Source organism: Lutra lutra, chromosome 4 (genome assembly GCF_902655055.1).
Source record: "Lutra lutra chromosome 4, mLutLut1.2, whole genome shotgun sequence".
NCBI classification, from domain to species: Eukaryota; Metazoa; Chordata; class Mammalia; order Carnivora; family Mustelidae; genus Lutra; species Lutra lutra.
The window spans coordinates 34,498,095-34,525,414 of record NC_062281.1 but is presented as its reverse complement, the minus strand read 5'-3'; the positions used below and the strand labels follow the sequence as shown (position 1 = coordinate 34,525,414).

General features: G+C 35.5%; 1 protein-coding gene across 37 annotated transcripts in view; it reads left to right on the top strand.

Annotated features, from left to right (window-relative positions):
• The window catches only part of RIMS2 (regulating synaptic membrane exocytosis 2), a 587,006-nt gene that overhangs the window by 197,528 nt on the left and 362,158 nt on the right, over positions 1-27,320 (top strand). For 7 of the 37 annotated variants that reach the window (XM_047727204.1, XM_047727193.1, XM_047727186.1 and 4 more), the window contains exon 1: positions 14,811-15,407. The exons of 21 other annotated variants lie outside the window; for them this stretch is intronic. In XM_047727204.1, the coding sequence (XP_047583160.1) occupies positions 15,286-15,407 (122 nt within the window). In that variant the 5' untranslated portion in view covers positions 14,811-15,285. Of the gene's footprint in view, positions 1-14,806; positions 15,408-27,320 lie in introns of those variants that run through there. 9 more of the 37 variants (XM_047727190.1, XM_047727189.1, XM_047727202.1 and 6 more) reach the window with 4 other exon arrangements.

Sequence of the window (27,320 nt, the reverse complement as noted above, 5' to 3'; positions counted from 1 at the left end):
CTCACTAAGAATTTGAAAATCATTCTGTCTTTCTCTTAAAAATGCTAGAGACAGAATAAAACATGTTAGTAGAATACTTCTTTCCAACTTAAACATTTCCGTGTTCCATACTGATCTACATCTTAGAACTATATCTTATTCCAATTTCAACTCACTTAAAAAAAAAAGATCTTATTTATTTATTTGACAGACAGAGATCACAAGCAGGCAGAGAGGCAGGGGGATGGAGCAGGCTCCCTGCTGAGCAGAGAGCCCAATGTAGGGCTCGATCGCAGGACCCTGAGACCATGACCTGAACTGAAGGCAGAGGCTTAACCCACTGAGCCACTCAGGCACCCCTCAACTCACTTTTTATCTGTTAGTGTCTTTGGGATAATTTCAATGACCATTCACTCCTCTGCATCTCTGGCTGGATTTGGTAACTTTTTGCTTTTCACTCAGACATTCAGTGATAGTTATTTCCCCTTGACTTACGGAAGTTTGGCCTCTTGTCCCCTTGTTTTGTCCTTCTTGTTCGAAGTCTTGGGAAGTTGTTACCCACTTCGTTCAGAGTATCACTTGATGGTCACTTTAGAACTAGTTGCTTTTCAGTCATACTTGAAATATTATAAGCCAATATCCCTTCTCCTAATCAGTGACATTTAATTGACTTAGACTGTACTTGTTGCTTACTATTTCTTGAAAAAAAAAGTATCTATAAATTCATTTTTTAAAAAAGATTTATTTGTTTGAGAGAGAAAGTGCACACGCAAGCAGGGGTAGGAACAGAGGGACAGAATCTCAAGCAGACTCCCCGTCAAGCATGGAACTGAACTGGGGGTGGGGAGGGGGTCACTCGATCCCACAACCCATGAGATCATGACCTGAGCTGAAACCAAGAGGCCAACATCCAACCAACTAAGCCACCCAAGCCTCCCTATAAATTCATTTTTTATATCTTTTTTTAAAAGATTTTATTTATTTATTTGACAGAGAGAGATCACAAGTAGGCAGAGAGGCAGGCAGAGAGAGAGGAGGAAGCAGGCTCCCTGCCAAGCAGAGAGCCCGATGCGGGGCTCGATTCCAGGACCTTGGGATCATGACCTGAGCCGAAGGCAGAAGCTTTAACCCACTGAGCCACCCAGGCGCCCCTAAATTCATTTTTAACAAGCTTCTTTTGTTGCCATATATTCACTTAAATAGTTTTGTTTTGGTACTGATGATTATAACAATGAAAATGCTTTAGTAGTAAAATAAGAAGGAAAGGAAAGCTAGAAAGGCATTAGGATGGAGTAATGTGTTAGCCTGTGGTGGTGTGCTAGTCTTGTTAGCCAGCAGCACTCTTTTTTAAGCTGTTGCTGAGGAAATTATTGGCTAACATCAAAATGACCATTTTTGTGACTTTAATTCATTCCAACACTAATTGTGTCTTGGATTACTCAAGTTGCTCATGCATAAAAATACAAAATTTAATAAACTATAACAGGTTTTTAACTAATATTAACATACATGCTTATATAATCTTCCACTGTATAGTTTTTTACTGTTTGGTTACTGATAAATTGACAGAAGTGTATGTATGAGTCTGCACAGTGAACTATGGGAATATTTGTAGTTGGGCTTTTATGGCAATATTAATGTTATATACTGACTTCTAGGGCATCTCACCCACCACTCCCCATATGCTTTGGTTCTCCTGATATACACCAAATGAAGCATTTCTTTCTTTCTTTCTTTCTTTCTTTCTTTCTTTCTTTCTTTCTTTCTTTCTTTTTTTTTTTTCTAAAGATTGTATTTATTTATTTGACATAGAGAGATCACAAGTAGGCAGAGAGGCAGGCAGAGAGAGAGAGGGAAGCAGGCTCCCTGCTGAGCAGAGAGCCCGATGCAGGGTTCCATCCCAGGACTCTGAGACCACAACCCGAGCTGAAGGTAGAGGCTTAAACTGCTGAGCCACTCATATGCTCCTCTTTTTTTTTTTTTTTAAAGATTTTATTTATTTATTTGATAGAGAGAGACAGACAGACAGTGAGAGAGGGAACATAAGCAGGGGGAGTAGGAAAGGGAGAAGCAGGCTTCCCACTGAGCAGAGAACCCCATGTGGGGCTTGATCCTAGGACCCTGGGATCATGACCTGAGCCAAAGTCAGACGCTTAATGACTGAGCCACCCAGGCGCCCCCAAATGAAACATTTCTATTTGTCAAAGATGTAATGAATAAAGGTTATAAAATTGGACTGCCATACTAAGGCGGGCAAGGGTTGGTGAGTGTAGAAGTGTTTTAGATCTTCTGGTCGAGTAAATAAACTAGTAATAAATGACACTGGTTTGAGGTAAATAACTGCTTCCGTTTTTTTTTTTTTTTTTCCACTGTATATTTTCATCTCGTAGCTGATGCGGTAAGAGAGTTCTGGGATTAAACAATTGGGTGGTAGCCTTTGGAAGATCATAGGGGAAGACAAGTGACACTAAGGAGCCAGCCACTGGCTTTATCATGTTGAATATTGAAGCTTAAGATGTAAGAATAATCTTTTTAGGGCTCATACAAGCATTATCTCACCAGAGTTAAAAAAAAAATAGAGAATTGGAATCGAAGCTTTAAATAAAGTTAAAGATATATTTTCCTATTTGATCTCTTTAATTGTTTAAGGATTGAGGCATCCAAGTTTATCAATACTTAATAACATGAATAATGGTAGTCATTATCATTGTGGGATCTATGGGAGAGTCTCTGGTAGCAGGAAAAGGGGACTTCAGTCTTAGAGTCACAAGGAATTGAATTCTGCCAACAATCACATGAGCTTGGAAAGGACCCTGAGCTCCAAAGGAAACATGGTCCAGCCAACTCCTTGATTGTACCCTTTAAAACCACACTTGGGTTCCTGATCTACAGAAACTGTAAGATAATAATGTATGTTTTTTTAAGCCACCATGATTGTGAGGATTTGTTTTGCAGCTATAACAGAGAATTAACACAACATTCAAAGAGAAAAGAAAAACTTAAGAAGTAAATTGGCATTATTATTTTACATTTTTGCAAATCTCTTTAATGTCTGATTTAGTAGAAGACAGCTGGATTCTTTTATCTCCTTCTGTGTTCAGTATCTTAAGATACCTTATATAATTTAGCCTCTGGAAGACTCTACCCTAACACCCATGAGAAAAGAGAGTCCAAAAGGCAAATAATAGTATTATCAGGACTATAAGTCTGACCCTGCAGATCCTCTGAAAGGATCTTGGGGATCCCCCTGGTCATTAGACTGTACTTTTGAGAGTTGCTAAATTAGAGAATAACTTTTTTACTAATCTCTTACTCCATTGCCAATAGGGTATTTAATTGTGTATACACATAATTGTATAAGATAACCTAAAGTATATGAAACTAGTTTCTTTCCCTGTTTTTCACTTGATTTCTGGTTTTGCCCTTGAGTTTGTCTATGTGGTTTATTTTCTCTGCCCCTCTTGATAAACACATGCAAAAGATCTTTGTTGACTTTAGTTTCTAGGAGGATTAGGTAGGAATATGTTTAATACGTAGTGAATTGGGACAGGAATTTTCCAGAAATGATTCTGGCATGTTTTGACTGTAGCCTCTACCCACAAAAGTGTTGTAGCCACTGAGAGATTTAGTTTAAAACTCAGGAGGAGGGGCGCCTGGGTGGCTCAGTGGGTTAAGCCGCTGCCTTTGGCTCAGGTCATGATCCCAGGTCCTGGGTTCGAGCCCCACATCGGGCTTTCTGCTCGGCGGGAAGCCTGCTTCCTCCTCTCTCTCTCTGCCTGCCTCTCTGCCTACTTGTGATTTCTCTCTGTCAAATAAATAAATAAAATCTTTAAAAAAAAAAACTCAGGAGGAGTTTGTAAAAATTTTTTTTTACTTATAAGAAATTTATAGAAATTATCTATTTTTAATTGTGTATGTCCATTTTTTCCTGTATATATATATGAGTGCAGTACTTAATAATGGTACTAGTGTGTATTTCTTGTAAGTGTTTTTGTTTTAATATTGTGTGGTCTCTTTTATTCTTAGGAATCCTGAAGAAAGAATTAGTCTCATGCATTTCCAGATAGCTCAATACATGATAAATTGCTATTGTCCCAAGATTTGGGACACAGTTTGTTTTTAGGAACATTAATACAGATCATATGGATTTCTTCTTTGGTAATCTGTGGCTACTGTAGTTTTTTCAAAGAAATAATGCAGCAAAAATAAATAGTGTAGAGAATAAAAATTGTTGTTACCTTTAACCAACTGTTTTTATTTCTGTGATAATACACCCAAGAGTTGCTTATATGTATTATTTGACACAGTTGGAAGTTTTGAGAAAACAAAGTTTTCTTCGTCTGGAAAGGTCTTTCAAGGTTAGTTTGAAGGTTATTGGTGGAACAGTTCTTACTGTGCTTACATAATTACACAGTGCTTGAGCTGGAAAATTAAACTTAAGGGTGACCTCCCCTTCTCTACTAATACAACCCCCTTCAATTTTTTTCTTTTCAGTTCTTTCTTTTTATGTATTTTCACCTGAACATTTTTTTTGTCTATTTCTTAGATGTTAGTTTTTAATTTACTTTTCCTCAGTAATATCTTCAAATTCTTACTGAGTTTTCTGTTTATCCAATCGCTTTAACTGTTTTAGTCTTCCTTTTCTTTGCATGAGAATTGATTTGTGTTGATAGAGCAGAATTGACAAATCTTATTTACCTTTCTCAGAAGTAGTTTGTATTTTCATGGCTGCAAGACTTCAGAATATATATACTCGAACTTCGATAAAATTGTTTTGCCCTTTTCAGATATATATCACTTCTGTGATATGTATCTGAAATTTGCTTATGTAAACCATTTGACATGATTGAAAATTTTGAGGTATGATTTAAAAACACTGGAAAAGTGGTAGGAAACAACTTTCCTATAGTCAACTTTGCTTAAGAAGAATTAGAATCATGTGAGTGGAAGAGGATTATGAAAATTTGATTTTTTTCATTGGTATATTCCCTTTCCTACCTGAATATATTTTGATCCAGTGTTTTGGTGGATCTTTGTGTTTTACTACCTCAAAAAATAGGAGATTTTGGAATTATGTTTATGTCCAAGCCTACATTGATCTTTTTATTTGTGTTTTCACATCATCCTTTCTTTTTTGCATTCTGGGGACACTTATAAACTGCAAAATTAGCTTACATTTTAAATGAGAACATTCACAAGAAGTTGCTAACTGATAGAGACATGGTAATATTGTGTGAGGAGCACTGGACTTGTAAGGAGATGCGGATGTTTATTCTAACTTTGTCACCAACCACTTGAACAACAACAACAAAAATGTAGGTCACTTTCTGTAAAATGAGGGAGTTTAGATTTTATTTTAAATGTGATAGGATGTCATTGTAAGGATTAAACATGGAAGGGACATAACATTATTAGTATTTTTGTATGGTCATTCTGGTGTGTGGAGAATGGTTGTAGAGGACAAGTATTGATGCACAGAGAAATTGGGAGCCTACTGAAGTAGCCCGGGAGAGATGCTGGTAGCTTAACTTTGTATTGTAATGGAAAGATGGAAATTTTCATGGACTCGTGTTCCATTTCAAAGGTAGAATTGACAAAACCTACTGATTGAGGTGGGTAGTCTAGTATAAAAGAAAAAGGATCAGGGATAATTCCTAGATAAATCATGGTGTTGTTCCAAGATAGGAAAAACTGAGGAAGAACAGATTTGGATAAGGAAATCAGAAATTTTGTTTGGCCATATATTTGAGATGACCTTTTGGTTTCCATTTGAGGATGTCAATCAAGTTCATAGAGAGTTATGTCAGTTTAGAGTTCTAGAGGAAGTTAAGGACAAAGATATAACACATACAAGTTATTTAAGACTATGGATCTAAGACACCTAGGGAGAGTGTGTAGATTAAACAGAAGATGTTGAGGCACCAGCCTGGCTCAGTTGGTAGAGCATGCAACTCTTGAACTTGAGGTCATGTGTTCAAGCCCCATGCTAGGGTAGAGCTTACGAAAAAAAAAAAAAGAACAAAAGAGGTCCATAACATAGTCACAATAGAGCCTAGAATGTTCCTAACATTTAGAGGTCTAAGAGAAGAGTAAGAGCTAGCAAAAGACACTGAGAAAAAAATTGCCACTGAGCATTAAGAAAATCAGGAGAATGTGTTTCAAGAACAGAGGACAAAAAATGGTTAAAGGGCCATGGATAGCATAGTATCAGTATCAAATGCTATGGAAGGAAGTCAAGTTAAAGTCCATATTAAGAAAAGAACAGAGATGATTGTAATATAACACTGTATGTTAACTTAGTGGAATTAAAAAAAAAAACTTAAAAAAAAGAGAAAAGAACAGAATTACATTTGAATTTGGCAACATGGAAGTCATTGGTGAGAACTATCTTGATGGAGTATCAGAGTTGGAATTGAAAGGAGGATGTGCAATGAGGATGTAGACATGGTAACTATAGACAACTCCTAGAAGAAATTTTGTTGTGAAGAGGATCGTAAAAATGGAGCAGTACCTAGAAAGGAATGTGGGATTGAGGGAGGATCTTTTAAGATAGGAAATAACATAGTAATAAAATCACCGTTGACTTGATTCACACATAAAATAAATGTTATTCTTCATCATGACAAATATCATTAGAACGAAGAGCCTTTTAAACTAGATTCAATAATAAATAAACCAGATATTTTAAGAAGGTGCTTGTAAGGAAAAGGGAAAACTCAATGGAAAATTGATAGAATAAGTCTTGTTTGGTTTATAATTTCTTTTCCTTTCTACTTTCAAATTCAGTGCTTAATCACCTGCACTCAGAAGTAGCTGGTTTCTCTGATTAATCTTGATTTTGGTTCATTTTTAAGAGCCAGGCATATCTAGTTGTATTTTTAAGTTGGCAACATTGGATCAAGATACCTATAGGTCTGCATGAGTTTATTTATATAAAGTTGTCTACTTTGGCTGAACCCAGGCTAAAAATTTTGTTTGCATATCTTTCACCAAGGGAGGAAAGGGTCTGGTCCTATGGAGTGAGTGATTTCAGGCCAAAAGAGCTCTTTTCAGAATTAGTTTGAAGCTCAGAGTCACAAATGGTAATTATTCAAATTCCAGATGACAATTATGTAACAGAGACTTGATGATACTATTCTTCTTAAAACTGCTTTTTATTGGCATCTAGGCCACCGTACTCTCCTGATTTGCCTCCTACTTTTGTGGTTGTTCCTTCTCTTTCTCCTTTGCTTGTTTCTTTACCCGCTGACTTAATGTGGAACTAAGTTTCCCTATGTTCTGTCTTAAACTTCTTTTTTCCTCTTTTCATTTTGAACTTGCTCTTTGTGTAATCTCATTTACTTATTTGATTGAAATCATTACTAACATGCTGATGCTTCCTGAATTTATATCTTTAGATGAGAACACTCTTCTAAACTCTAGAGTGACATGTCCAATTGCTTACTTATTTGCTTTTTTAGCTATCTTGCATGCTTCTTAAATTCAACAACTCATCATCTTCCTTATCCTTCTCCCTCAGTCTGCTCCTCCTTTAGCATTTTCTATCTCAGCAAATTTTAAAACTATCTGCTTGGTTACTTAAGAGAGAAATCTGAGAGTCATTTTTGACTCTACTCTTGACCTTCGTACACTATCTCCCATCCCTGTGGCAAATCAATAATTATGTCTGTTGATTCAACATCTACCTTTTAGTCTTTCTTTGCATCATACTGTAATCATTTTAATCCAAGCCAACTAATATCTTGCTTTGACTAATGCTTTAGTTTCTTAATTGATTTTCCCTGCATCCATATGTAGTGAGATAATATCTTGCTGTATTTATGATGTTTCCAATTGCTCATGATGTAATGAGTAGAAGGAAATTGCATGAAAGAAAGGAATTGTGGATGGGAACTCTTGGAGACCAGTATTATTGCATAGCGTTTCATTTGGTCTCAAATTTCCTAAAACAAATTTATAATTGTGCCAATGATTACTATTTCTAATTTTCACATAATAACAGTGGGCATTCAGTTTGCAAGCTTAGGTGTGATGCTTGGAGTCCCAAAGCTATAAACATTTCTTATATTGTGTTTCCTGGTGAATGTAGCTATTAGAGATTGAGTTAGCTCTTATACTGATATAACTCCCTGAAATTGTTGTGTTGCTTCCAGTGATTCTCTTGACAGTTATCAAGGAGAGATATACTGGAGGGACTTACCAAATTGTGTTTTCAGAGATCTTAGTTCTCTTTCTTCTAACAGGTAGAGTCTCTTGGTGTCAGATTAGATAAAATCACTCTGGATATTTTCATTCTGGAACTTAAATCTAGGTCTGACTCTTGTGTCCAGTGAAAAAGAAATTTCTATTGCTGCCAGCTAGGAAGTGTGGGAACTACTCTAGTAAGAGCTACTTGGCACTGGACTCTTGAAGTAACTCTATAATACCTCTCATAATAATGCTGCTTGAACCAAGCATAGTAGGATTAGCCCTCATATTTCTGGCCTAGAAAGAGGAGTCAGAGAGATGATAATGACGGTGGGGCTTCTTACATTTATGGATGCTTTCACCACGCCCCCCCCCCCTTTCCTATATGTATTAGATGATAGGAACTGCTAGGAGTCTATTCTTTAGCAATGGCCAAAACTTAGGGACAGATAATATAGAGTTCAACCCCCAGGAAATACTACAGAACTTCTTTGTATTTCAGAAAAAAACAGTATCAACACATTTTTAAAAACTTATGGGGCACCTGTTGGCTCAGCGGGTTAAGCCTCTGCCTTTGGCTCAGGTCATGATCTCAGGGTCCTGGGATTGAGCCCTGCATTGGGCTCTCTGCTCAGTGGGGAGCCTGCTTCCCCCCCCTCTCTCTGCCTGCCTCTCTGCCTACTTGTGATCTCTCTCTCTGTCAAATAAATAACTAAAATCTTTAACAAAATTTATTATGAAAACTGCTGTAGGTATTTTGAACTCCACTCTTTTCTAATTTTACTCTGGAATCTCTAGACCTGTAGTGTGTTTATTTAAGTCTGGGCCATTCTTTCTCTTTTTCATCCCTGGATATATCATATACTGTCCACCCTTAGTTGAAGTACAGGCCAATTTACCTTTATTGAATGCCTTTTCCTCATCGATCCAAAACCTATGGGATATTGCAAAGGCAATCCTAAGGGGGAAATACATAGCCATCCAGGCCTCTCTCAAAAAATTAGAAAAATCCCACATATACAAGCTAACCCTGAATCTAAAGGAGCTGGAGAAAGAACAGCAAATAAAACCTAAATCAGGCAGGAGAAGAGAAATAATAAAGATTAGAGCAGAGATCAATGAAATAGAAACCAGAAAAACAGTAGAATAGATCAATCAAACTAGAAGCTGGTTCTTTGAAAGAATAACATCAATAAACCACTGGCCAAACTAATCCAAAAGAAAAGAGAAAGGGCCCAAATTAATAAAATCATGAATGAAAGGGGAGAGGTCACGACTAACACAAAGGGAAATAGAAACAATTATTAGAAATTATTACCAGCATCTGTATGCCAACAAAGTAAGCGACCTGGAAGAAATGGATGCCTTGCTGGAAACTTACAAACTACCAAGACTGAAAGAGGAAGAAATAGACAACCTGGATAGATCAATAACCAGTAATGAAATTAAAGCAGTAATCAAAAACCTCCCAAAAAACAAAAATCTGGGGCCAGATGGCTTCCGAGGGGAATTCTACCAAACATTTGAATGCCTTTTCCTTTCTCCTTTTGTTCAAAAACTTCATCATCCACCTTTTATTTGCTTATTTGTTATCCCTGAGGATGAATGGTTCTATGGTCTTGCCTCAGGGAAATATTTATGATGCATGACATTAATTTGCAAAACATACGAAGACACTTGTTCTCTGGACCATCTTTCTTATATATAGCCTTAGATTTTTAATCAGTCAGATGCTTCAAATAGCCAATGGAACAAGAATAATGCAACAGAAGAGATAGTGCAGTTGTTCCAATTATATAGAGAGAACTACAGATGTGTTTTTTGAGAAAATGAAAACTTCCTTGAAAACATTTCAGGGATTTTTGTTATGGATTATACATATTATATATCATATCATTTCAGTAATTGATTAGTTATATTTAAATGCTTGCATGTGTGGAGGATTTTAATAGACACACTTTTGTACTCTTAAAAATTCAAAATAAGCCCAGACATCGTTAAAATTATGAAATTGAAATATGTCACGAGTGATTGAGCTTTATGAAGAGGCTTGTATTGTTATTAATTTAGAAGGGAGTAAGTTCTCATTTTTTATTCCTTCATTTAATTTTGAGTTTGTGTTAAATTTCTTAAGACATTTAGTTCACAACCATCAGGCATTTGTAAACCAAGACTCTTAAGTAATTTTAATTTTTAAGATCTTATACTTCAGTATTTTTGAGGATGATGAAAACATGTTAATGCTGTTTTTTTTTTCCTCCTCTCATTTGGATGTTTCATAATACTATTTAAACAATTAGAGTTATTACAGAATTTTAGGAACTTACTGATAAAGAAGAGAATACCTTTGCTAATGGATATAGCTAATTACGTGAAAACTAATAATCTTGTATTTGATTTATTTGAGCATTGCTAGGAAATGGGCCAACATCATACTTAATATGTATGGTTATGATTTCATTGTAGTTGTAGAATTGTCCACTTGTAGAGGGATTAAGCTTTGGGCTTTTCTTGTGGCTAACTTATAAAGACATATAATGTAGAAAAAAAATTTGTGATGTTCTCAGATATAATCAATATTAACATTTTTGTGTTTATTCTTCTGGTGTTCTTCCCGATTTTGAACACTTTTAAAGTTTTTGGTACATATTACTAAATATTTCTTAGAATGGCTCTACCTGTGTATACTTCTACCAATAACGTAGTATGAGAGTGTGCCCATTCTCTGACCTGGCCAATACTTTGCCAATTTAAAGGCCAATACCACATTGTTATTATTTTCCTTTGAATTCTTTTGATAACTTAGATTACCCTCTTTCAGATGTTGGTGAACCTTTTAGATATCTTCTTTAATAAAATTGCCTCTGCTGCTAGAAGTTTCTTAACACTTCTTCTTTTGGGAGAACTCTAATTAGCTTTTCATTACCAGTGAGGTGCTAAAGATTCTAATAGTACAGCCAAGTTTCTACATCATGCCTCTCTGCTGGACTCAGTGTAAATGTAGAGCTAATTATCTAATTTTCCCAGAAAGAGGTAAATGTAAGCATTGTATCCGTCAGTTTCTAATAGAGCGATAGAGCCTTGGACAAAGAAATTGGTGAATAAATGCACCAAGAAACGCATGAATAAATATGATAAATAAATGATACCTGAACATAATTGTTAGAATCTTTTCCAGTAATTTGATTCCTTTAATTTGGTTAAAGGTTCCAATAAGTTGGTCCCTTTGGTAGCATAGTGAGTTTACTTCCAATGACTGTGTACTTTAGAGTTTATGAAATATATTTATATACATTACATGTTGAAATACAATAATAACCCTATGAGGCAAATGACGTAGCTTGAAGAAACCATAGCTCGGATATATAAAGCCAATGTCCTGAGGTTAGGCTTGGAGTTAATGCTTAAACCAGTCCATTAAACTCCAAGTGCCATGTTCTTTCTCTCCTCCTAGATGCCTCCAATATTTATGTTACATGTGGCCTAAAGTGTATAGAAAATGTAAAACAAATATTAGCTATAAACATTCTTAAAATATTCAGGATATTCCAACAAATTACACAATGTTTTTGATTGCAAATATTGGTTGCTCTTGTATTTATGAATCTTATAATATGATGTGGTCGGCTAAAATAAACACAGAAACAAAGAATCAAATTGAGCCCTGAGCAATTTCCTATCCTACTTATGGGATGTGACTAAAAGTTAATTACCTTTTCAATAAAATGTAGGCAACTGCTCATTCAACAAATATTTATTGAGCACTTACTCTTTACTAGGCACTATGCTGGAATAAAACAAATGTGAGCCTTAACCTCATGAGAGGAGGTGAAAGACATTAAACTTTTTTTTTTTCAAGTAAATATATAGTGACACTTTTATCGAATGCATGAAGAACAAATACAGGGTATGACAAGAGTGCATGATAGGGGGGACCTAATCCAGGTCAGAGAAAGTCTTGAGAAGGTGACATGTGAGTCCTTAAGGTTGGATAGGAGCAGATGAAAAGTTGGTAAGGGCTGGGGAAGTGGAAGAAATCACTTTTAGAATGTTGAGGGAGCTAAGAGAAAGCTGACCAGTAGTGTGTGAGCCGAAAAAGAAGACTCTGAGGAAGGTAGTTGCTATGTTCTTTAGTTTTTCAAAGAAGTCATGTTACTGTTCATTCCAGTGATGTTTCCATTGCTGAGACCATTTTTTTGAAACTCTCCCTATGCCCTTGCCTTCAGATCCTCTTTTGAAACAAAGGAAACTTTTTTTTTAAAGCAACAAAGAGCGTTTTGCAATGTAATCACCTTCTTATTTAACAGACTTGCTTCAAAAAGGCTTTTGATTATTTATAAAAATTGAATCTATCCACAAAGGGGAAATATATACATACATACATATATGTATCACAGATAGTATAAGCTTAGAAATTACATATTCATCACAGATAGTATAAGCTTGGAAATTAAGAATTTTAAAACTATGTTTTTCACTTATAGAAATTGACCTTTTATAGATGTAAAAAATCAACATGATCAGAGGCTTAAAAATTTGAAGCATACCAGGTTGCTTCTCTTTGAATTAATGGAAAGAAACCTATTTAAAGTTACTTATGAGTTAAAATAATTGAGATGCTTGCTTTTTTTTTTTTAAAGATTTTATTTATTTATTTGACAGAGATCACAAGTAGGCAGAGAGAGAGGGGGAAGCAGGCTTCCTGCTGAGCAGAGAGCCCGATGTGGGGCTCGATCCCGGGAACCTGGGATTATGACCTGAGCCGAAGGCAGAGGCCTTAACCCACTGAGCCACCCAGGCACCCCAAGATGCTTGCTTTAACTGAAATATTCTCCATTAGGTCACTGGCAGGTAGTTTTCCTATTCATGTATAGAGATTGATCTATTCACAAATAGGTGTGTGTGTGTGTGTGTGTGTGTGCGCGCGTGTGCCCACTGTGTACATACATAGGCAGTAGAATGATAGGGAAGGAGCATGTGACATGAAGTCCAAAGCAAACAAATACTCTATTTTTCTAAGCTGTGTGATCTTTAATCCTTTAAAGTCTCTATTTCTTTTCATCTATAAAACAATAGTTGAATTACAACCTGGTCACATTATCTGGATATTAAAAAAAATAAATTTAGAAGTCCTGGGACTCCAGGGTGGCTCAGTCGGTTAAGTGTCTGCCTTTGGCTCAGGTCATGATCACAGGGTCCTGGGATCGAGCCCTACTTGGGGATCCTGGCTCAGTGGAAAACCTGCATCTCCCTCTTCCTCTGACCATCCCCCCTGCTCATGCTCTCACTCGTACTTTCTCTCTCAAATAAATAAATCTTTAAAAAATTAAAGATTTGGGGCGCCAGGAAACCTGCTTCCCCTCCTCTCTCTGCCTACTTGTGATCTCTGTCTGTCAAATAAATAAATAAAATCTTTAAAAAAAAATTAAATATTTAATTTAAAAATTAAAATATAGAAGTACAAAAATAGAACAAAAAATACTTTGTGATTATTATGTTTCATCAATAGATTAATAGGCACCCATAAAAATATAAAATAATAAGTAACAAGCCCTCTTGGTTGAGGACAAATCTATAATGGAATATCTCAGTTTCTAAAAGCAATGAATTAGTTATTTTAAAGGCATATGATTCCATGTTTATTTATATCGTTACATCTTTATTTTGTGTTGCTTGTTTGGGACGTGTTTGTTCATGTCAATAAAGAATTCACCAGTTTTTTAAAAACTTCTTAGTGTATCTAAGTGCCTAGTTATTGATAGTGGCATGTGTGTGGAAGGGAATAGAACAGGTTAAAGCTAAAAGTTGAGGTAAAAAAGGGCTAAAAGGGATATATCTGTTATAGAAATGTGGTTTAGGAGCAGTTGAAAATTAATAAATATATTAATTGTCTCTGTGATGGAGTTGATTTTTAAACTTTGGTTTACACACGACTTTCAGAGCATCTTTTGTGGAAAGATGGATGCACCTGGAAATAGGATAACCTCAGATTTTATCTCAACCAGAATTATTCTTTTGAGAATGGATGGTGATCTGGGGCACTCTAAGACAATCGGAGCCTTCGGGAAGTATTCTTTTCTGAAAAATGCTATATGACCGCCACTTACTGAAATAAGTTAATAATAGTTTATAAAGTCTTTCTGGGCTTAGTTGTGTGTGTGTGTGTGTGTGTGTGTGTGTGTGTGTGTGTGTGTGTGTGTTTTAAATTTGTGGGGAAGTTCATATTTAATGTGTGCTGCTTAAGTAAATTTTAATTGAGAGAGTATATATATATTTTTCCCTATGCACACAGTTCTTCGCACAAATTATCATGTAGTCACTACGTTGGCCCCTTAGGAAGGGACTGGATTGAACATCACTCACTTTACTTTAAGAATAAAATGAAGACATTTTAAAATTAACTAAGAAATTAAGCCGGGAAGTTTTTCGGATGTCTCTTCGGAAGCACAGCATTATAAATGCAGGCAATGAAAGCTCTATTGTCTGTCATATTTTTATAACTCCGTGATATCAAAAGAAGGCTATACCACTTATTTTTAGAGTGTTCTCTGTCCTATGCAGCAGCCTTCACAGGGAAGAGACCGACATCCTCTGTTGCTGGGGTTACTCGTTTTTCAGGGAAAGACGAAAGGGTTGGGAAATGCATAATTCCTCTTCCTCTTCCCCAGTAGTAACATTGAGAAGATACCTTGTCCCCGTTTTTATTACTTCTGAGATTTTATTGCTGGCAGCCAGATGTGCTGAAACTCCTGACGACAGCATCTAGTCATTGCGTGTTTTTAATAGGCTTAGAGAAATATGAGTAGAGTACATGAAAGCAGCTCAGCTTCACACTTCAGCTGGGAATGCCCAAAAAGCTTACTGCTGTTTAGAATTCTTGCTACAGTCAGGAGAAAGCCGAAAGCTGTACGGGTACTGAATCTTCCACGACTGAATTAGAAGAATAATGACTGTACAATTAACTGTCCACCTCTGCTCATTGAAGCACAGTTTCTACAGAGCGCAGGAGAAATATGGAACTTGATTGGCATGTTTTTATTTGATGGTGTCTGCAAATAGATGACTTTAAAGACAGGTGGTAAGGGAAAATAAGAGAAGGGGGGGAAAAAAGGAAAGAAAATGCAATTTGAGACATTGCGCCAGGTCTGCAATTCTGTTTTATCTCATTTTCACGGGGTTTTCTCATCCCCACCAAATATTTTACAAAATGAGCTTTTTGGACAAACGCTGAACAATGCAAGGTGAGTAAAGCTAAAGTATATTTCTTTCGGCATTGATATTTTCAGAATAATAATCTTCTATGTCTATAAAAATGGTTCTGTGTTGAAATGTTAGTATTATGAGGGTGTTGTCTTTTTACCATACATACAAAATTTTATATAGTATTCTTCTTAATTGATTTCAGGAAGGAAAATAAGCTTACTTCCAGGCGCCGAAAGCATCTTAAATTTAACTAGTTTGACCTCTGAAATATAATACAGGCTGCTTCATGATTTCATTTTCTAATAAATAAGACGATTAACTTAAAATGCCTGATATATTTTTTTTTTCCCATTGTGATCATGGCAGTGATTACAATGCATATATAGGGATGGGGATATATAATCATATGTGATTTGTTGGAAAATGTGAATTAGCAGTCATGCATGCTCCTTGTAAAACATGCGGAAGATGTTTCCTGGGTCTGAGACATTTCTCTATGCAGGGTAGATCAATAATCACTTTTAAACAAGCTATATTATCCAACTGCTAATAATGCTTTGTATTTGGTCGGCTAGTTTGAAAGGATGCTTTGTTGTAAATTCCTATTGCTTTTTCAACCTCATCATTGTGTGTGTGTGTGTGTGTGTGTGTGTGTGTGTGGTGAAGATTGTTAAATTAGGAACATATGTTTTAGACGGTTTCTCCGGCTTACACTAAAAGAGATAGCCTATTTTAAAATGCAATTTTATCATCCAGTTGTTTGCGTTGTGAGAATTTCTAATGTTATATACCTCCTATGGAAAAGATCCCATTTTAACTAAATATACGTGGAGAAAGCCTAAGAAAGAAATTCTGTGAACATGATAATAATGCACTAAAACCTTCTGGAAATTGAGGGAGAGCTAATAGTGCATAGAATATTGAATGGTTCTGCTGGTCTCTTCTGAACAATGTGAGGCAGCCTATGTAGAGATTTTTAAAAAACCCTATTACACAGTATGTGTCTTACTTTACCAAACGAAGAAGAAGCTTTTAAAATTTGTTGGCATTTAAAATGTTTACTGATGATAAATATATCTATGACCCTTTTACTGAATATGGAATAACATCTTTTTTTTAAATAAAATTTCACTTCTATTCTACAGTTCTATTCAGTTGGCTAATTTTATGTTTAGTTTTTAGATAAAGTGTATAACGGTGTATGAAATGCTGTGATATTCTATAATAGGCTCTCTATTTTTTAAGATATTAGGTTTTTTAATTTAGTAATATATCACTTGAGGCTTGAGTGTCTGTAATTTATGGTAGAAATAATCTGTATTGCATGTTATATTTAAATAGAAGAGGCAGTATGGCTTTCTTAAAATTTCCATGACCTGAAGCTACCAGAGTTTTAGGATTTGTACTCATCCTTTATAAATCTTCTCTTTGCTCAGTTCCTATCTTTTTTTTTTTTTTTTTTTTAGTGCTAAGAATTTATGTGTTTGAAAATATTAATATTAGGTCTGGGTGCATATTCACATTAGAAATTGTGCTGTGAACAGTATGGCATGGAATAAGTTTTAAAGGAAATTTTAGTTTTAAAATATGAAAATATCTATATTTTGACAGGATTGTGGATCCTTATCACTATGCTTTTGTTTTAGCTCCAAGTTTCTTTTATTGTTGCATGCTTAATGATTCCATTGCTCTCATTATTAAAAATCTAGCATTTTATGTTGCTGCAATTAAATATTAAAATGTGAAGTTTCTGATACTTCTGTAAGACCAGTCTTATTTAACTTGCTTTGATTTTTTTTAATCTAAGATTATATGAAACTGCCACTTAATCAATAAAAAACTTACACTGGTTTAGGGGGAAAATATGCCTGCTTTATATGTTCTTAACTTCTTAGTGTTCAAAAAACATGACATTTCTTCACGTGCAGATCTGTTGATTTTCATAATCAACTGCTCGATTTACTTTTAAAATCAGTCAAAACCAGCTACACAAATAATTATTTTAGAAGTAGGAAGAGTGAAAATAAGTTTATATAACTCTCAATGCCCCCACATATTTTAACGTTTGAGTTACTTTGTGTTCAGATGAGACATAAGTGTTCCTTTAGAACTCTTTCTCTGCTTGGATTCTTTAAAGAAATACAAATGCCCCAACATCAACATTTCAGTTAGCGTTGAATTAGAAAGTAAGATGTAGACTAAAAAAGATCATTCTTGAAGGAAAAGTCTTGGAAAAATAATGATCCTAGTATGTCATCAGAAGATGTGGTCTTAGAACTTTAAAAATCTTTCTGAATAAATGAGCCTTTCAACCTTGTGGACTGGACGTTAATGATCTTGAGATTTGAGCATCAATTATGTAACTATCTCTCTGGAAATAGCAGTTTTGGTTGTTATAACATGTTTAGTAATCATTTAATTGTTTGGACTAGTTCAGATGAAATATTCAGTATTTGTGTTGTGACATAAAGTATGATCTTTAAACTGATAGAAAAAATAACATCATAGATATGGACAGTTAGATTATATTTTATTCTGAATTGCTTTCTAGGAGAAATTACCAGACTAGTACTATGCATCGATTGTAGATGACTTATCATTGAGGGGACTTTCAAGTAATATTCTTGAGACTTTCCCTAGATAACTAACCATATCCTGAAATCTGCAAACCAACTTTCATCAGGTTTCTGATGGTAGGGCAGTTTACTTCTATGACATATAAGCAATGAAATCTTAAAAGATGGAAATCTCCCATAATAGTTACTCCAAAACCATTGGCAGCTTCAACTTGTCAAAGAGCCAAGATTTTGAATACACCAGGAATATTTTATGGATAGTAAATTACTAACCTGTATATGACTATAGATTGTTAAAGTATTTTAGTATCGAGTGAATAATTGAAATATATTTAGGAATGAAAATCATTAGAATATTTTAGACTGGTTGTTGGAAGCCGCATAGAATGACTCTCTCTCTTACGTTTCATACTGAAAGTTCTTAGCTTATTCTGTTATCATTGTGGTTCTTGAGTACCATTTCAGTGGATAAGGGAGGGGGCAAGATATCCTCTGTGCTTTTGCAGCTAAAATGAAACCATTGAAGGTAAGGCAAGAAAAAAAAAATCAGTGTCTGCATCCTACATAAATCCACTTGACAGGTTTTGATGAGATGCCACTTTTTTTTTTTTTAAAGATTTTATTTATTTATTTGACAGAGAGAGATCACAAGTAGGCAGAGCGGCAGGCAAAGGCAGAGAGAGGAGGAAGCAGGCCCCCTGCTGAGCAGAGAGCCCAATGCGGGGCTCCATCCCAGGACCCTGGGATCATGACCTGAGCTGAAGGCAGAGGCTTAAGCCACCGAGCCACCCAGGTGCCCCTAGAGAAGCCACTTTAATTTAAATTCTTGTTATCAAGTTTTCTTACCGTAAACTCACTTTTCCAAATTAAATATTTAATCAGATACAAAGATAATTGCTTTTGTTGCCAATAAAAAAATCCTCAAGTCCTAAATTCATTACGAAGCCTGAATTTTGTGATCTTGTCTTTGGAAGCAAACGTAAATATTGGGATGCTGGAAGATAGGTTTTTAACAGCTCACTGCATTGAATAATCAATTGCTTTGAGCAGTATTCAAATACATGATAAGGATGACTATCTTTTGTGATAAAACTTGTAGAAAAATGTACTTAATATCCTTCACGTTTTTCCATTTTCCTGATTTTTAGTAATCTCTCTTGTATGGTGAAGAAATCTTTGGGTTTTTTTTCCCCCAGATGTGATTTTTTTCTTTGTAAGTAAATGGGTAGCAGTGAATTTGCTGTGCTGGCTGGCCACACAGGGGCATAATAAGCCTAGAATTTAATCAGAAGAGATGTTGAAGACAGTCTTCCTCTCCCTTCCATATACATCTAATGAGATAGGCAGACGTCAATATTTCAAAGTAAGATTACGAAGAACTTAATAGACCAGAAGATATTTGGATTTGTTGGTATTTTCAGTTCCTAATAAGGTGACCATATGATCTGGTTTGCCTGGAGTAGCCCCATTTTATGCCTGCCATCTTCCACTAATTACTGTCCGTACTTCTCAAAAGCGTTGCTATTTGTTGATAAGTTACAGGCCACTCCATAGAGATGAAATGGAAGGCTTGAAATGACCTAGGGCAAATGGCCTCTTTTCCACTGATGAATTCTCACAGATCTAAAACATTAATATTAATTAAATAAAATTTGATTTTGCAAATAAATGTTTAATTCTTCAGTTCGTAGTATTTTGGGTGGCAAATATTTAGTTCCTTACATAGCATTTACTATTGCTTTGGTTTATAATGAAGCCATCAGTTTCTGTTCAGGATTTTTGGCGTAAACCTCCGTTCTTCATCATGGCACATTAATGACTAGTTCGACATGAAAAGAACAGCATGCTTACTTTTCATAGCTGTGAGAGTGCCGTCTGCACAGTATGCATTGTTTGGAGTTGGTATGATATTCGCACAATTGATTTTTCATTATCGGAACATTTTTTTATGAAACGTCTTTATTTTGAAGTGCAAAGCCTCCAGTAGTCTGAGACACCATGCACATGTGTACACAAACACACACACGCACTATTTCTTTAACCTTGTTAAATATATATACTAAGCATTATAAAACTAATAATTATATATTACAGATATAAAAGCTAATCTTAACAATGGTCTCTTTATATTTATTTCAAATCAAAATGACTTTTGGTCCATGAATGTGTATCATATATATTTTTACTAGAATATTTACTGTGGACCTTAGCAATATACCACAGTTATTGGTACAGATACTTATTCTGACACTGATATACAGTCTTTAAATATTTTCTTTTTGGGAACATTTTTATAAAGCTACTGTTTTTGTTTATGACTGATGGGTCAATGTTAACTGTACTTTTTTATTTTTTAGCTTTATGTGATCATGAAGGATCTTAGAAAACTCAAGATAATTATTGGTGAACTTTCTGGTTAATGCTGGTACTATTCACCAGTTAGTAAAATGAATTCATTTCATACATGCTATGAGCTACCATTTTCAGATTCACTTATCAGTTACACATGAAGCTTCGTGTGTACATCAAAAAGAATTCCCAGAACTGATCCATAACTTGAGTGAAGCTTCCAAATTTGAGAAGTTTTAAATATCTCAAAAATGTGTGTGGACACTTCTATTTGGGCAAAATGGGAAAAACCATTAAACATGGCTTCCTTTCGCCTAATGTTTTTCAAACTATGCTATTTTGTTTGTTTGTCTTTTGTTTTTACCAGAGAATACTTCCTTGAGAATGTACCTCAGTAGGTAAAGCAGGTAAGAGAGCAGCAGCTCTGATTTAGAAAGTGGGACAAGGAATCCATATTAGGTTCAAGAAACAATTTTCAGCTGCTTTTTAAAAAATCAAATCCAGGACCTGTTGTTTCAACCTCTTTAAACTTCCCATCTCATGGTGCGACCTTTGAAACGTCAGAGATAGAGGTAAAGAAAAAATGGCAAGGAGAGCTGCCATCTTTAGTCAAGAATTGATCTATGCCTGACTTTTCTATAATATTTTTCTAATACTGTTTTAGCTTAATGTTGTGTAGTGTTAAACATGGGACTTGTGTTCATATCTCAGGTCTGCTACTTACTGGCTGTGTGGTATTGGTAAAATCACTATACTGTGAGCTCTTGAGTTAAGAGGATTATATATTTATTAACCTCTGATTACCAACACTTACCATATCCCTCATGCTTCTTTCTCATCAATACCAGCTTCCCCCAACTCCAGAACCAAATACTGCACTGCTGTTTTCTCTCTCAATATAGATTAGCTATGTCTATTCTAGAACTTCACATAATTGAAGTCATATAGAATGGATTATTTTATAAAAGACTTTTAATCAGTGTAACTTAAAAATATTTATCCACGTTGTTGCATGCCTGAGTAATTTTTTCCCTTTTGATTGCTGAGTAGTATTCCATTTATGAATATACCTACTCTCAATTAAGTCTTTTTTTGTGGACATGTATTTTTATTCCTTTATGTGAGTGAGTACCTAGAAGAGGAGGTCTTGGGTCACAGGGTAGATATATGTTTAGTTTTAGAATGCAGACCATTTAAAAAAGGGGTTGTTCATTTTAAATTCCACCAAATATGTTTGAGAGTTTTGGTGGTTCCACACAGTGTCCAAATTTTGATGATGTGTATTTTTAATTTTTGTCATTCTGGTGAGTGTAGGATAGCAATTCCTTATGATATGATTTTGTATTTTCCTGATACAGATGTTCATATGTTCATTGGCGAGTTGTATATCCTCCTTTGTGAACTGTCCAATTTTTTTAAAAAATTAGGTTTTGTTTTCTTAATGAGCTGTAGAAGTTTTTTGTAATCTACCTGGATATCAGTCACTTCTCAAATATATGCTCCATGGATATTTTCTCCTAATCTATGGTTTGCCTGTTCTTTTTTTTTTTTTTTTTTTGCTTGTTCATTTTCTTAGTAATGCTTTAGGTGAGCAGAAGTTTAAATTTTGATGAACTATAACTTATTAATTTTTTTCTCTCAGGGTTTTTGTTTTTTGTGTACTGTCTAAAAACCTTTGCCAATTCCTAAGTCAAGAAACTGTCCTCTTATGTGTTGCCCAGAAGGTTATTTATTTATGATTATTTCTCTGTTGAGATTTCCTGTCTTTTCTCTTATTATGAGCATATTACCTTCACTTCCTTTAACATAGTTATCATACTCTAGCTTTGAAATTCTTTTCTGCCTAATTTTGACATCCAAGTTATCTCTTGATCAGTCTCCATTGATTCTTTTTTCTCTTAAGCATGGGTCATATTTTCCTATTTCTTAATATATCAAGTAATCTTAAATTTTATCTTGGACCTATTTAACAATACTGTATAGAGACTTCCTGAAATCTGTTTTGAAGAGTGCTGATTATTTTTAAGGCAGGAATTTAACTTGGCTGAACTTGAGCTACAGACTTTGTTTCCCTTGAGGTATAGCAGCTGAAATTTTAGTTTAATTATTTTAATTTTAGCTGAGCTGCTTGAAGTCTTTTCTGTGCATGCATGAGATTTGGCAGTGTTTATTATTCACAGAAACTTCTTTTTCCTTCCTGTAGCTTTCTTTTTGTCATTTTCCTCTCACTGTCCACCTTCTGTATTTGCTCAAACTCTTTCCTCTGGTTTTTCAGGTTAGTAAGATTCTGAATTTTCTAACATAGATTTAGCCTGCAAGCACTGAGTGGATTTAGTTAAGTCCAAGTTTTTAAATAGGAAGCATAGCTAAGTCATTCCTTTCTTCAAATTACACCCCAGTGTCAGTTACACCCCAGTGTCTGTCTTCTTTTTTTACTTTCTAGGGCCTTCAAATAGTCATTTGTTCATATTTTACGCAGAACTTACTACCTTTGGGTGGGTTAGTTTGATCGGAATTCCTTGGTCATTATCCAAAGAAGAGTCAATTCTATAACATTTTAAATTGTATTTATTAAACAATATAATGTCAGAAATTATATTTGTAGTTTCTTTTGTAATCCCAGCTTCATTGTTAGTAATATGTTGTATTTTTCCATTATCATTGGACAGCCAGTTGTCCAGTGGCTAATTTGGGAACCTCATGTTCTAATTAAATTCATATTGTATCATCAGAATATTTAGAGAATACGTAACTTTTAATCACTCTGTGCTATTCTATTTTATCTGTATTTTAATGACTTTTGCTAATGGTAAAATATGAGCAACATGTGCACAGACTTTCTTCACAGAAAACAGACGTTTGATATTCCTGATCTATCAGTAAAAGTAAATGTCTGTTTGGATATGATGAAGAGACAAAAGCCATCATATTTTTTCTTCCTGTTTTAGTTAGGTGGGCATCCATTTCAAAGATAATCTCCACGTGGATTTTTTTTTTTCCACATGGATTTTTTAAGGGAAATTTGATGATGCTTTTGATGGGAATGAGTAGACTAAAGATGAAAGTAGTCGTCATTTCCTCAACTGGTGTCCATCACAGTATAAGGAATAAAATGTGTGTGCAGAAAATTTGATGATAATTACTTGTAATAATGGCCCATCTTTTAAATTAATAAAATTTTCCTGTGCCACATCTATTTTTTGCAATGAATTTTTTAACAAGACTTCTCTGGGTCCTGTGGAGTTATGTTTTGATTTTGAAACAAAATGCTGTGTACATAACATAGGATACACTACCTTTTCTCTAGAAATGGAACAGCTTGTTAAAAAACTGTATGCACAAAATATAAATCTGGTAATGAAAATACACTTAAGAGCAGTATGTGCTTCAAAGACTATTACCGTGTTTCCCATGAAGACCACAGAGCTAAAGAAATGTGCATTCTAGTGTTTACCATTGGTGTTGCAACAAATACATAGATGAGCAGTTTCAGGGAAAAATGGTACCACAAATAGATACAGTCCAAAGATTATGTGGAATTTTTTACCTGCATGAGCATTCATCTTTTTCAATTTTATTATTTTTTTAAGCAATCTCTACACCCAACATGGGGCTGAAACTCATGACTCTGAGATCAAGAGTTGCATGCTCTACCAACTGAGTCAACCAGGCACCCCATGCATGAGGATTAATCTTTTAATTGTCTTTTTAAAGTCACTTTTGTTTATGTTGGCCTATGTCAAAAAGATTCATGGGGCTCCTGGGTTCCTCAGTTGGTTGAGTGTCTGAATCTTGATCTTAGCTCAGTTCTTGATTTCAGCGTCCTGCCTTCAAGCCCTGCGTTGGGCTCCACACTGGGCATGGAGACTACTTACTTAAAAAAAAAAAAAAAAAAAAAAGACTTACTACTTTATAAAACATCATGTATTAGTTTTCTGTCATCACAAGCTTAGTGGGTTAAAACCATACCAGTTTTATCTTGCAGTTCTGTAGGTTGGAATTCTAGGTAGAGTCATTTGAATTCTCTGCTCAGGATTTCATAAAGCTGGATCACGGTGTCACTTAGATGGGCTCTTTATCTGGAAGGTCATGGGAAGAATCTACTTCCAAGTGTATTAAGATTGTTGGCAGAACCCAGTTCTTTGTAGTTGAGGACTGAGGTCCCTTTTTTCTTGCTGGCTGTCAGCTGGGGGCTGCTGTCAGCTTCTACAGGTCTCTTGTATTCCTTGTCTCATGATTCTATTTTCCTTTTTCCATTTTTAATTTTTAAAGTAATTAATTTTTAAATTGAGACATAATTGACATATAACCTTTTATTAGTTGTAGATATACAACATAATGGTAGGATATATGTATATATTGCAAAATGATTGCCAAAATAAGTTTAGTTAACATCTGTCACCACACATACAATTTTTTTTTATCTTGTGGTGAGAACTTTTTTTTATTCTATTAACAACTCTGAAATATATAATACAGTATTGTTAACTATAGTCACTATGCAAGCAGTACATTACACTTAGGTTGTCTCCATGTCTTGGCAATTACAAATAATGCTGCTATGAGCATGGGGTGCAGAAGTCTTTTTGAGTTGGTGTCTTCATTTCCTTTGGATATAATCCCAGATGTGGAATTGCTGGATCACGAGGTAGTTTTATTTTTAATGTTTTGATGGTCCTCTACACTGTTTTCCATAGTGACTGCACCAATTTACATTCCCACCAACAGTATACACAGGTTCCCTTTTGTCCACATCCATGCCAGCATTTGTTATCTCTTGTCTTTTTTTTTCTTTTTAAATATTTTATTTATTTATTTGACACAGAGAGAGGGATCATAAGTAGGCAGAGAGGGAGGCAGAGGGCGGGGGGAGGTAGGCTCCCCGCTGAGCAGAGAGCCCAGATGCGGGGCTCAATCCCAGGATCCTGAGATCACTACCCGAGCTAAAAGCAGAGGCTCAACCCACTGAGCCACCCAGGCGCTCTGTATCTCTTGTCTTTTTGATGACAGTCATTGTAACAGGCATTAGGTGATATTTTATTGTGATTTTAACTTGCATTTCCCTAATGACTAGTGATGTTCATGTACCTTCTTTGGAAAAAAATGTCCACTCAAAACCTTTGCCCATTTTTTTTTAGCTGGGTTGTTTTTTTGCTATTGAGTTGTATGAGTTCTTTATATGTTTTGGAAGTTGACCTCTTCTTGGATATATGGTTAGCATTTTTTGTAAGGCAGATCTGGTGATAATGAACTCTCCCAACCTTTATTTGTTTGGGAAAGTCTTTGTTCCCTTTTCATTTTTGAAGGACAGCTTCCCTGTGTGTAGAATTCTTGGTTGACAGGGACTTTTCTTTTAATATTTTGAATATGTCACCCCATTCTTTCTGGGCCTGAATAGTTTCTGTTGAGAAATCCATTGGTAGTCTTATGGGGGTTCCCTTCTACGTAACTTTTTTTTTCCTTGCTGTTCTTAAAATTTTTTGTCTTTGACTTTTAACAATTTAATATCTTAATGTGTCTTGATATAGTCCTATTCAGGTTCAATCTATCTGGTGTCTTTTGGCCTCATGGATCTAGATGTCCATTTCTCTCCTCAGGTCCAGGAAGCTCTCAGCCATCATTGCTTTTTTTTTTTTCAAGATTTTATTTATTTGTTTGACAGACAGAGACCACAAGTAGGCAGAGAGGCAGGCAGAGAGAGGAAGAAGCAGGCTCCCTGCTGAGCAGAGAGCCTGATGCCGGGCTTGATCCCAGGCTCCTGGGATCATGACCTGAGCCGAAGGCAGAGGCTTTAACCCACTGAGCCACTCAGGCGCCCCCATTATTGCTTTTAATATATTTTCTGTCCTTATCCCTTTCTGTTCTCCTTTTGGAATTCCTGTGATGCAAATGTTGTTTCTTTTCATTGTGTCCTATAATCCACACAGATTCTTCATTCTTTTTCATTCCTTTTCTCTTTTTGCTTCTCTGACTGAGTATTTGCCAATGTCCTATCCTCCTGGTCACTGATTCTCTCTTTTGCATGACTGAATACTTTTAAAATTCTCTATTGACTTCTTCAGTTCAGTTATTGCATTTTTCAGCTCAGTTATTTCTCTTTGGTTTTCTTTCTGTTTTTCATGGTTCCTGCTTCCTTATTAAATTTTCTTTGTGTTCATGCATTGTTTTCCTATTATTATTATTTTTTTTTGTAGTTGTCTGTGTTTTCTTGTAGTTCACTAAACTTTTTAAAGAGAATTATTTGGACTTCTTTGATAGTTTCTAGATTTTTCTTTCATAAGGGTTTGTTACTGGAACTTGTTACTCTCCTCTAGTGATGTCATAGTTACCTGACTTTTCATGATCCTTGATTCCTTATGTTGGCATCTGCACATTTGCGTAGTTGGACTCCTCTTTCAAGGTTTACAAGGTTGCTTTGGCAGAGACAGTTCTTTACCAGTCAGCTGAATTTGGGTTTCTGGGTCTGTCTGTTGGTACTGTCCTTGGGCTGGTGGTGCCTGCTATTATGGCCTGTTTTTGGTTGAGGCACCTGTTTGAGTTCTGAGGACTGGAATGGGGTTGTATGTGCTGCTGGCTAAGAACAGTTAGATAGGGCTGCTGGCTTGGTTCCTTATCCAAGTGAGGCTATAGGATGGACTCTGGTTGCCTGAATTCTCTGGTCAGAGTTTCTAGATGGTCAGGAGTAGGTACCTCATTCAGTACTACATGGGGCTATTTAACATTTAAAAAAAGATAATCTCTACACCCAGTGTGGTACTCAAACTCATGACCCCTAGATCAAGAGTTGCACATGTTCTATCTACGGACCGAGCTAGCCAGGTGTTCCAAGATGCAGCTATTAATTAGCTTCCTTGGCCTGGAATGATCCACGACCTGTGGTAGCTTGTTGTTTGGAGACCCACATCAGCCCAGAGTATGCACTGAATTCTCTGGTCAGGTAAGGCCACTGGTTTTGTTCTGCAGAAAGTAGAGGCCTCAGACTCTGCTTTCTGTTCCAGTGCCAGCCCACGCAGAGCTGTTGAATGG